This window comes from Vicugna pacos, chromosome 34, assembly GCF_048564905.1.
Source record: "Vicugna pacos chromosome 34, VicPac4, whole genome shotgun sequence".
Lineage (NCBI taxonomy): Eukaryota > Metazoa > Chordata > Mammalia > Artiodactyla > Camelidae > Vicugna > Vicugna pacos.
In genome coordinates this window covers 15,555,346-15,568,173 of record NC_133020.1, presented here as the reverse complement: position 1 = coordinate 15,568,173, position 12,828 = coordinate 15,555,346, and the positions used below count along the sequence as shown (strand labels likewise).

Below are 12,828 nucleotides of genomic sequence, written 5' to 3'. Positions count from 1 at the left end.
AGTAACATCAGACTAACATTTATACTTTTATATCTATATAAAGATTTATTTCACTTACAATACATTTAACATTTTATAAATCCTTTTACTATTCTAATTTTAAATTTACCTTTACATTACATTGCTCTTTCCGTTTCTACAACTGTGATTTCATTTACATTTATTCCTGCTGCAGTGTATATTATACATGTACTTATTAATATTCCAGTACATTTTTATAACTCTTCTTCCGCATGCCCCAAATAATTTTTTGTTACCAGCAAGTGTTATTATAGCAGAGCTATTTCTTTTAATTGAACATTATCATGTCAGATGACTTTGAGAAAATATGATTAGGCAAGAGCATGTGGTAAGGGGAACTTCATCTATTTAACAATACCTAAAAGGATCCAATGAAAGCAATGTTGAAGTTAAAAGTGAACCTACAAGGTCTTCTATTCAGGGGTTTTCCCATAGAATACAGAAAATGTTTTCAAAATGTCTGTTAAGCTAAAGGTTTCGCTTTTTTTAGAGAGAGTGTAAGGTACCACAGTAGTTTCAAGGCAATCTACCCTAGCTTGCTAGTCCAAAAACTGAAATTCACAGAAGTGAACTGAGGGAAAGAGAATTGAAATCACCATGACAAAATGTCATGCCCTGATAACTTTGTACCTTAAGAAAAATCCAACTTGCCATTAGAGTGGAAATAAAATAAATGATGAAGAGAAGGAGGAAGGTTGTCACCATTTTCATGGCCCTTTTATGGGTCTCTCCATTCATTCGGGTGGAGCTGTAGATTCTTGATATGTTTCACCAAGGAGAGAAATAACAGCAGCAAAGAGGCCAGGGAGAGAAGGAACAGGATAACACAGATCAAGAAGAACAAGGCTTTTAAGACAGAAAAGTTTACTTCCATCTAAATACAAAGTCGTGTTTCTCTCACGTCCTCTGTAGCTATTCACCCACAACTCACCAAGAGCCGTCCTGCATTAGGAGGTTAACAGACAGTAAGAACAAAGAGCCCAGGAAAAGCACAAGAGCCACTCTGTTCATTCTCCTCTTCAGCCAGATGAAAAAAACTGGGAGAAACTGATCACATTAAGGAAGACGAAAATGCTCAGGTAGGCGGCAAACCAGGTAGTTAAGTGATTCGTTAGTGCCCAAAGAACACTCTTGCTAGTTTGCCAGTGGCATACACATGTGGAGATGCCATATTATAAATGAATCCAGTAGTGTTACCCACAGCTGACTGATTCTGGCCACAGATAAACTGGTAAGGATGAAATCAGCTGATGAGACCTTCCCATTCTTGACCCATTCCATGCAGACTACCAGTTCAGTGAGCCCATTTCCCAGCATTCCTAAGATCAGTTCTCCTGTTGCCACTCCCAGAATGGAGACCTTCATTCCCACTGACATTTCGATGAAAATGTTTCTCATGTTGCACCTCACTGACAACCGTATAGTTAAACAGTTGCAGACTGACATTCACGATGCTTTCTTTAGTCTTTTCATCATAATTCCAGAAAGTACAGCCAAAATTGTCTTGTGTAATATAGTTACAGAGATCATCACAAAGAGAACAGTTCACTCTATTTATACTAAATTCCAGTGCTAAACAAAACAGTTCTGTTAACAGATACAAAGCTTCATGAATCTCTTTCTTATTACTTACAGTCAGTTGCTGTATAACTTCCAGAGTAAACGCCAACGACATCCTCTTATCCTTGACACCGGCTGCAGTTCCCCATTTGCGCTAATGACCGAAAGGATGAAGTCAGGTATGTAAACATGCAAATATTAGACAGACCGGTTTCCACTATTTCATATTTTCATCTCCCCTGAGCCATACACTTGAATTCAAATATTTTAGATTTTAAATAGGAATTGCTAGGGGAAAAATGTATATATTTCAGTCATTACTTGTCACTCATCAGTAAGATCCTTCTGCCTATCAAGTATTTTTGTTGATGCAATACGATTTGTAGGAATAATTTAAGGAAATTATTTATAGTTCAAATTGTACAACCACATCCCACAATAAGTAACTGTAAATATTAGTATGTAATATTATGGGAGCTAAATCAGAAGTTACAAGCAAAATAGACTGGCAATATACATATGGAGTCTACAAATGCTACAGAGCAGGATCAGTTATGGTTTTATGAAAAAATGAACATTCAGTGTGAACTGGAATTCTTTAAAACTTATGAAGAAATAGAGACTAGAATCCAAGACTGATGTAAGGACCTATACAAATTATCAACGTGACATGGACAAATTATACCATATTTCTAAATGGAGGACTTTCGTTTTACAGTAGCTTATTGGCTTTTTCAGTTGAAATGTGACTAAGCGCCATCCAAATTCCATGTCCTAAATTCCACGCTTTCCTCTTCTTTCTGGGCTATAGAGTGGCCACATTTCCCAGCCTCCCTTACAGATGGTTGTAGCAGTATGACTGAAATCTGAACAATGTCATGTGAGTATAAATCATGTGCATCATTTTATGGGTCTGTCCCCCCACAAAAATCTCCCCGTGCACGTGCCTCCATATGCCTTTCTGCCCTGGGTTGTCTGGAAAGGGGATGACTCCATGGCAATCTGAGAAGCCACATGTTAAAGACAGCAAACTTTTGATCAACCTGAATTCTGGATAACATCACAGAGAAGGCTCCTCAGACACATCAGTACTTGTCAAAGAGCAATAGTAAGAGCATATACTCTGTATGACTCACTTTATGTTTTGGAGCCTATTTGTGGCAGCACTTTGTCTACCCAATCTAATGCAAAAATTGGAACTAAAAGTGAGATTTGTTTAGAAGCATTTGAATGATGGAAAAATGAACAGATTTTGAAGGCTGGAAACATGCAGACCCCCATGACGCAGTGACAAACTCTTTCAAAATGTTACATACAACAACTTTGAGGCAGGCCACATTTAATGAGTTCATGGCCTTACTGGAAGTGGTTGGTAAGAACTAAAATGGTATGCCAGGGTCATTCTCCAAAGCATTTATTAAAGTATAATAACAAGATGAGAAAGAAATAAACTGACTGACTTGCAAATAGAAAAGGAAGGGAAGAGTTCAGAAGCTGCGTTTTGTAGAATTGTAAAATCTCACAGCTCTTAGGTCTGAAACAGTGATGACACTGAAGAAAAATCCCTATCAAAGGCCCATTTAGACCCTTCAGGTAAACAGGAGACTATTTTTTATAGCAAAAGCAAAATCAAGGGAGGAAGCTTCTAACATAAATCCATAGCTTCAGATGGCTTCTAGATAGCTGCCATTGAAGTGGGAGAAAGTGTCATGGAATACGTAAGCTAATTAATTGATTAATTACTCAGGTAACTAATTAAAGGAGACATTTACTTTTGTGTAAGGCAAATCTTTATGGATGTCTTTGTATGTAGAACATGGAACTGACTGGAAGCAAAATTTTGCAGTGATTGTATTTGTCAAATAAATCACGAGTTTGACTTAATAAAAGCTGTGATATTTAAATGACTCTCTGGCTTCCAAATATGTATTGGGACATAGCCTTGAAATCTGTACCTCCTTCAAGGGGGTATCCTCCCCAACATCTACTTCAGATGTCGCCAAGGAGGAGAATAATTAGGGACATCCAGAGGGTGGAACCAGGAGCCACAGAGAAGGATGGATAAGGAAGTTCACGACTACTCTTTTTTTGCCTAATTCCTTTCCACTTGGAACACGACATCAACGTAGCCACATTATAAGTAAATGGCTGCTGTTTTCCCCATGGACTCAAAGGAAGACCTTGTTTTCATGGAGTTAACCAAAGCTGAGGCGAGGGGGAGACGTGGAAGCAGAAGAAGGGTGGAAAAGAACGAGTCCACATAGTTTTATATAATTGGAAATGGAAGATCCAGGGACTTAATGACTTCTGTGACCCTGAATACCTCTATTATTCTTTGAATTTTCAGAAAGGGTAAATCATCTTATACTATTCTTCAGTCTCTATACCAGTACTTCAGTTGTCTTAAGTGACCAGTAATCAGCTCCTCCAAGTGCTGTCTAGTGGCTGGGTTGGTACTGGTACAGCAAAGTAGCAAAAGAAATTCTAGCTGGGGATACACAAGTGAGTTTTACTAATTGCACACTGGCATGTTATCTGTACCAGTCTTATCATCAGTAGGATACATAAACAGTGTCTTCTTGGATACATTAATTATGCTTTGAATTGTAACTAGAATTACTCAGTGCTGGGTAAGATGTGGGATTTTTGAACAATGCTTTTGAGAACTAGACTGTAATCTTAAGGTTATGATCAAGGTCACATGTCTGAATAACTCATGAATGTACAGGTTATGTATGAGGAAAAATAGAGTGCTTACTAGTGAAAATAGGTGATTATAGAAGTCAGGGAAATGGGCATCATTTAAAACCAGAGAAGTATGTGGTTATGGACGATCCACTATGATGTTACCCTAAGGGTATGAGGAATTTGGAAGTAAATGTAATTACTATTCCAAGCCTTCGGGCCTAGCCACGTATTTCACAGGTGCAACTCCGTGCAGAAATGACAGAAGCCTCCATACCTAATCTGGATTTTTCATGGGTTTATGTGGGTGGAAATCTGATACTGTATAATACGTACTGCAAAAAAAAAGTATGTATGTGTACATGTGTGTGTGTTTGCTTAAGTGTGTACTTTCTGACACTTGCAATTGGAAGTCCTAAGACATAGGAAATCCATTGCCTGAGATTGTGATCCTTTAGGTTATGTTATTAATACGGAGACTTTGTGCCCAAACTGGCTTATGCAAGGATATCATCTTGACCTAATACTAGAGTTAATGTTATGAAATCAAAAGGGTAAGAGTCCTGGCCCAGATCACAAAGCAGACAAACCAGAGTTTTAATGCAGGCTTTAAACGATGCTCTAGGGCAAATTACATAATTTTACCTGGCTTCCTTCCTTCATTTTAAAATGAAAAGATATGGCTGTTGGTATCTGCTGTACAAAATAACCGTCTGGCATATGTATATATAAATAACCTGTTCCGGACCTACCAAGAGTTAAACTCTAAACGCTGAACACCATTTTTAAGCAGCAGACAGGAAGGGGCGGAGCGCCAGCGGCTGCCCGGTTCCCAGCGCGGCTCGGGAAGAAGCTGCGGCTGCGGGAGGCGTTAAGTGTGGGCCCGGCGGTCACTTCGCCCCGGCCCCTCCTGGTCACGGCCGTCAGTCCGGGGTCCGCGGGTCTACGGACACCCTCGGCGCGCGAGCGGCGACACCAGGTCCATGGCCACCGCGGCGGCCCCGTCATCCTTGGCCCTGAGGGCCTCGAGCCCGGCCGCGGCCCCCAGCTCGTACGGGGTCTTCTGCAAGGGGCTCTCCCGCACCCTGCTCGCCTTCTTCGAGCTGGCCTGGCAGCTGCGCATGAACTTCCCGTACTTTTACATCGCGGGCTCCGTGGTCCTCAACATCCGCTTGCAGGTACACTTTTAGCGCCCTGACGAAGCGGCCGGCATGGCGGGCCTGCATGATGGCCGACTCCCAGGAGGCCCCGCGGCGCGGCGGAGCTGAGGGCGGCGAGGTCCGCTGTCTCGCGAGAGTGCCTGGGCGCCGTCCGCGGCTGCGCTCGCCGCTCGCAGCGCCCAGCCCGACTCCGGGACTGTCACCGAGACCCTGCCCAAAGAGGAAGAGGAAACTCGCGATTCCGGGAACGGGGAGCTTTTTAAGAAGCTGTGCGTCCTTGAAATAAAAACAGGACGAACGGGATGCGTTGTAAAAAGGGAAGGCTACTAAAATTTTCAAGACAGAAGTGTGCAACGAGCCCATGGTCCATTTTAATGTAACCCATCAGTCAATTTCGGGAGCGTGAGACTGGAATACAATAAGCAGGACGTTGAATGAGTAAGAAGCTGAAGATCTTGAGGATCTGCTGCGGAAGGCTTATATTTCTTCATCCCACACAAGAAAACAATGACAATCAGAAACTTTCAGTAGGAAAAAAACTGTAGAGGAAACACAACCTTCAAATACAAAACAATGTAAAATGCTGCAGGATTTTGAACAGAGGGTTGGATTGTAAGAAAGGGGCCTCTGTTTCAGGGTCCCTGTAAGTAGCATGCAGTTCAAGACCTTGGAGCCAAAGAGAAGGAAATCCAGTCATAGCACAAAGCTTGGCGTTGTACTGACTAACGTTTAAATTATCATAATGATGTTAATGCTGTTTATGTTTTTCATCTTTTTAAGAGAATGCTTGATTATGGTTACAAAGTTGAATGCAAATGTTATCAGCCTTCATGATGTAAAAGTACGGTTTACAAATGATGTGGGGAGGGGTTGAAAAGGTACATGGAATGGCAGTAGTCCTTATAAAGTGGGAAGATGAGAGATACAGTCTTTTGTCGCCAGGTGAAGAGGGCATTTTATTATTTAAAGAGTAGCCATAAAGTTGCTAAAATAGTAATATAACTGTATGAAAGGAAGGAGAGGAAGGGAGAACAGCATGAGGTCAGTAAGAAGTGCCTAAGATGAGAGTTCAGGTGGAATGTCTCAAAAAGAAAAATGTTAGATTACCAGCTGTGTTGATTATAGAGTCAAGAGATTATTTTAGAGAGTCTGGAGACAAATTAGTCGTATGCAAGTTTTTTTCTAATTAAGGGAGCAAAACTGAGGTAATTATGAACCCCAGGAAAAATAAAAAGCTTTTCAAGTACTACACCCGCTTAACTCAACCATGAATAACATTAGTCAGAAAGTCAGTCATAATTATGTAAACACAACACACATTATAACATTACTAGGTATCACTGTGGGGGAGTTGGAGAGGAGAGAGATGTGTATGTAATGGAAAACAAATCAAAATTTGATACAGAAAAGTTGATTTTAATAAGCAGTATAACATTCGCTTAGAAGTACAATAAGAAACAGCTTAGAGTTAAAAGCGATTGTCTCTGAAGAAGGAAAATCTGGGATGGGCAGAGACCGGTGGAGGACTGCAGTTTTTCACTACCAGTCTTTTTGATTTTTTTTAGCCGTGTGTGTAATGTATGTATCAGGCAGACCTGGGTTAAAATGCAAACCAATTTTGTGGTCCAGGTGAGTCCATTAATCTGCCTAAACCCCAGTGTCCTCACTTCTATTAAATGAGAGTAAAAATACCCACCTTGAAAAGTCAGTCTGAGAATGAAAAATAAACCTGACTTAGTGCTTGACATATACACAATAAAGAATACTTGTTACAATAAAATATCTCATTAACTTGCAAATAAAACTTACAAACTCTCATATGGAGCCCCTGCTTTTCCAGGGGAGGGTTTTAGTCCTGAAGATTTGCAGGGTACTGACCCTCAAGATGTGGGGAAGACCCTGCAGGAAGATTTCAGGTGAGACATTTGAGCTGAAAGGGACAATCATTTGCCAAGGTAAAGATTTAAACTACTTGTAGAATTCTGTATTCCACGCACTGTGTCCAACAAACAAGTGTACTCTAGAGTTGTAATATAAGTGCCCCTCTCCAGCACCTGCTGGCAGCCCCCTCCAGCACCATGTGTGGCTTTGGGTTATTGTCCTTCCTGCCCTTCATTTCTTATCTCCAGCCAAACTGGAGCACATCTTCCTCTTTCTGCTTGCACTGTCTTCTTCCTTCTGTAGTGGTTTTTTTTTTTTTTTTTTTACTTTTTTCCCCCCCCACTGTGGTCATTCTACCTGTGTTTTAAGGCTAAACTTAGACCACTTTTTCCATTAAGTTTTTCACAGATGCTCCTGACCATATTAGAGTTCTTTTTTTAATCTTTCTAAGAGCTGTGTTAATATCACCCCATGCCATTTTCATAGGCTGCCTTATTTGTGCCTAGTTGTGCGTTAATTATCAGAATGTGACTTTAAACAATGTATCTGAGAAGACAGGTTTTCTGGACTGTCATCTTTTCCTTGGTAATTATGTATTGCTGTGAAAGCGCAAGAACTAAAGCATTTTAGTCTAAAATACTGGAAATGCAATTGGACCGATGAGATAATGTGGTATTGCCAACAGGGTGACACACGGTGGGCATCCCTATTTCCTAGAAGCACTAATGTCCCAATCTAACACGAAAGAATGTGGCTGCCATTAGCCTGGGAATGGTGACATGCTGGGATGGTCCGTTTGAGTGGCTAGTGAACATGTGCCTTCTTCAACCTTTTTCCCTAACATTAGTCTTTTGCTACACTGAAGAAACTAAGGCACTTCAGCGGATTTACTGTTACATCTTCCAGCTAGATTAGAAGCTCTCTGAGGGAAGATGCTGTATCCTATCAAATTTTACAGGCTGTAGTATCAGCAAGTTTATAGTAGGAACTGAAAGAAAGCTCCATGACTTACCATCTATTCTTCACAATTGCTCTTAAAACGAGATGCATGTTTTTCTCCTACAATTCAATGGAGCGTCCCACAGCGGAATACAAGATTTTTGCCTTGACCACTTATTACTGACGACTTTTACTCTCATTTACAAGTAATTTTATCCCTCTTGGCATCCTTTCAAGTCACATCCATGAAGCCAAAGATTTGGTTCCTTGCTCTGTCCCCAGCCTAGAGAACTTTCTAATGCAAAGTAGGTAAGTTAATAACTGTTGAATGAATGCCAGATTAGTTGGTTTTTCTGCACATAGCAATCAATAAAGGAAATAAAGATACATTTGCCCCTGATATTAAAGTCATCTACTTTATTACCCATAAACGGAGCTTTTTCAGGCCATGATGACTTTTGACTGGTCCAGAGGTATCTCAAACTTGAAGAAGCAAAGAGGTGGCATAATTATGATCAATAAAGGAAAAACTTGTTTATGCACTTAACTGACCAAAAAATGCTGGGGGATGATGACTGTTACACTTTAAAGAGAAACAGTGATCATAGTAGCACATAACCTCACATTTAGGGGACAGGATTTTTTTTTAAGAGTTTTCTTTAATTCGAGGTAAAAATACATGTGATTACTTGACTAAAAGCATATCATCACTATCAGCATTTTTATTTACTTTATTGAGTTTTTAATACTTACCAGAACTGTGAAAAGTCCTTTACTTACATTATCTCCATAATTCTCACGTGTACCCTAAGATACTTTTGTCATTATTTTTCAGATAAGGAAAGTAGGATTTAGTGAGGTTAAGTAACTTTCCCCAAGGGCATAGTAACTGGCCAAACCACAAGTGAAACTCAAGTTTATTCCTAATGATACATTTGATGAGGGATTCAGTGGTTTTTTTTTTTTTTAATGTATAGATAACTCTGAATAATCCCATTGCTTTTCTCAAACAGAAATATTACCTGGGTAATACTTGATCTCTTTTTTTAAAACATAATTACTGAGGGCCTTTTGTATTAGAATATAGCTGTTTAACATGATCTGACATGTAGATTGAAGTATTGTATACTCTCTGATACCAAAAGTCATCTGGCTTATTTGCGGGGGACAGGGGTGAAGGGGATGGAGGAGACAGGGGAAAGGACATTTTCCCTAAGATGGAAAGAAAACACTTTCCTTTCTGTGACAGAATAGCTATCAGATATAATCATGAATTTTGAAGCTAATTCATCGCTGTCCTGGGGAGGCCTAATTGAATTTTTTATTACAAAATTTTGCAGCCCAATTTTAATGGGGACTTTTCCTGGTGGAGTATCAGTGGCATCTGATAGAGTCAAGAAAGAAAGAAAGACCTTAGGCATGGATGTAAAAGGGTAGGAATGGAAAGTTTAGAGATAACAAGCACAAAGGAGAGGGAGAGGAAGTGTCAGAAACCTTGAACCTGAAAGGTGGTCTGACGAGTAGATTTCTTTGGTTCCGGGCAAGTGGACCAAGGGGGAAAAAACCTGCAGTAACTATCAGAATTTCCAACAGCTGGATTGGATTGAGTCACATCAGTCCACTTCTTGGATTACCATGAGTGTGGGAACTTTCTTGCAATTTTACCAAGAACACTTGATAACCTGTTGCCCAGCAGGATTACCACCAGCTCAGGTTTTGAATTTTTTTGCAGCTGAAGCCAAGTCCTCACTTTCCCCCACTCCTTCAATACAAATCTCAGCAGTGCTCTTGGGAGAACAGAAAGGCCAAAGGACATCCCTGAGTGCCTACAGCAAATGAAGAAACTGAAATTCTTAGTAAAGTACATCTCAGTTGCAGTATATCTGAGGGCATTCCTGCCAGTTTCTGTCCTAATTAGGGATCTGCAGTGAACATTAGAAATTCTTGATTATCCTTATGTTTTCAAGCACCAAATATGTGGACTTAGTCTGGTGGTGGAGTACATCAATGAACACTAAAGAAAAATGGAGGACTTTCATATACTGAGTGAGGGAGAGTGGGTATAACTTTTCATATGAACCAAAATGAGGAAAAAATCAATCATCACAGAATCGAAAGGCAAAAATAACTAACAAAATGCTATACCTAGAATGTCTTGGCTCTGAAATCACTGGCACAGTAATAGACATGTCCAACAGGTAAAGAAACAAGAAGATGTTTAATCTGAAAAAAAGAGCTATTTTTCAAAAGACTATTTTAGCTTTCGAATTGATAAAAAGAAAAAAAGCATCTCAAACTGAGGTCAAAGAGGAATGCAATTAATAGAAGCCTTAAAATTCAGAGGTCAGTTTAGATCTACATATGGAAGGTTATTTTTAAAACTAACTCATTTAAACATGGGGCCAAGAAGTAGAGGTACTGACTGACATACAAGTTAAGAGAGTGCCTCTGTCTAAGGTTTAATTTCCAGAATATCTAAACAGCTCATACAACTTAATAATAATTTTTAAAAAACCAATACAAAAATGGGCAGAAGACCTAAATAAGCAATTCTCCAACGAAGACATACAAATGGCCAATAAGCTCATGAAAAAATGCTCCATATTGCTGATTATCAGAGAAATGCAAATCAACACTGCAATGAGGTATCACTTCACACCAGTCAGAACGGCCATCATTTGAAAGTCCACAAATGATGAATGCTGGAGAGGCTGTGGAGAAAAGGGAACCCTCCTACACTGCTGGTGGGAATGCAGTTTGGTGCAGCCACTGTGGAAAACAGTATGGAGATTCCTCAAAAGACTAGGAATAGACTTACCATATGATCCAGCAATCACACTCCTGGGCATATATCCAGAGGGACCTCTAATTGAAAAAGATACATTTGCCCCAATGTTCATAGCAGCACTACATAAAAAGCCAAGACACGGAAACAACCTAAATATCCATCAACAGATGGCTGGATAAAGAAGCTGTGGTATATTTATACAATGGAATACTACTCAGCCATAAAAAATAATAAAATAATGCCATTTGCAGCAACATGGATAGACCTAGAGACTGTCATTCTAAGTGAAGTAAGCCAGAAAGAGAAAGAAAAATACCATATGATACCACTCATATGTGGAATCTGAAAAAAAAGAAAAAAGAGGACACTAATGAACTCATCCACAAAACAAAAACAGACTCACAAACATAATAAACAATCTTATGGTTACCAGAGAAGGTGGGTGGGAAGGGATAAATTTGGGAGTTTGAGATTAGCAAATGTTGGCCATTATATATAAAAATAGATTTCAAAAAAGTTTCTTCTGTATAGCACATGGAACTATATTCAGTATCTTATAACCTTTAATGAAAAAGAATATGAGAACAAATCTATATTCTATGTATGTATATGCATGAATGGGACATTGTGCTGTACACCAGAAATTGACACATTGTAACTGACTGTACTTCAATAAAAAAGGGGGGGATTGCCTTTGTTTTATGAACTTGTATCTACATTGGTGTCCCTCCAAATTACTAAAATTGAAAATAATCCATCTGTCACCTCTTGATTTTTTTTTCTGCAAATAATTGCCCTCCAAAAAAATCATCTTTTTTAGAATTGATCAAACCAAGCATCTGATCCATTTTTTAAATAAAAGTTTATCCTGGGCAATCCATAGGGCACAGTTCACCATAGACAGCATTAACCATTGTCACAGGTGAGTGGACTAGTGAACGAATGGATTTTGCCCATGCCCTCCTTTTTCTGTACTTCAGATATGGGAGCCCCTGGCTCAAAGGACATGAGATTGGCCAAAGCAGCAGACAAAATACCTGAGCCATCAGAGATTTCACACTGTCCCACTCTGATATCTGTATTGATCCATGCAGATTTCCACTGGGAGCTTTTCTTTCCGTAAACTTCAAGACATGACTTGAACACTAAAATATCTTTCTAGTTTAAGTTCTAGACCTAGGGCAGGGCTCAGGCACAAGCCTCTTTTGACATTAGAAACAGGTTTTTATTTGCAACCCTCCTGGTCTCAGGTGTGGGCAAACTGAAAAAAATAAAACTAGTTACATCCAAGACTAGAAAAAGTTTATTTTAGGGGGAAGTGATCAGCATTGATAATTAGTTTATATCCTCAATAATTTGGTCCCAGAATAGGATCCAGTTCTCTCCAGATTGCATGGGATTAGGTATGGATGTGACAGTAGTAGCTTTTCTTGGATCATGTCTAGGGTCTGTAACACAGTTCTTGTTATGGCAAAGGGAGGCACAGAGCTTAATCTCTAAATGCCATTTTAATAGGGAGAACACAATAAATTCATCAGTAGTCACTGCCCGGCCTTTAACCCAGCCTTCATCCTTCAACACTCATTTTCAGTGCTTCTATGATCAGGATATAGGCCCCCTGCTTCTTATAGCTTCATCTCTCCAAAATTAGTACATGAGAAGTGAGGACTTAATCCCAATGAGACATTTACTGCTAAATTCCACTCCTTAGACATAGCTGTTTAAATCTTTTGTCATCTTGGTCATTAAAGAAAAGTTTAGTAACATTGAAATATAAAGCTAAAAACTAAAACT

General features: G+C 39.5%; 1 protein-coding gene and 1 pseudogene across 1 annotated transcript; one reads left to right on the top strand and one right to left on the bottom strand.

Moving 5' to 3' along the window:
* Positions 1-560: 560 nt before the first annotated feature.
* On the bottom strand, positions 561-1,193 carry LOC102545868 (taste receptor type 2 member 42-like; annotated as a pseudogene).
* A 3,898-nt stretch (positions 1,194-5,091) lies between these two features.
* Positions 5,092-7,244, top strand: SMIM10L1 (small integral membrane protein 10 like 1). The gene has a single exon (XM_072954390.1). The coding sequence runs from the start codon at positions 5,250-5,252 to the stop codon at positions 5,454-5,456; it is 207 nt and encodes a 68-aa protein (XP_072810491.1). The 5' UTR covers positions 5,092-5,249; the 3' UTR covers positions 5,457-7,244.
* Positions 7,245-12,828: the final 5,584 nt, after the last annotated feature.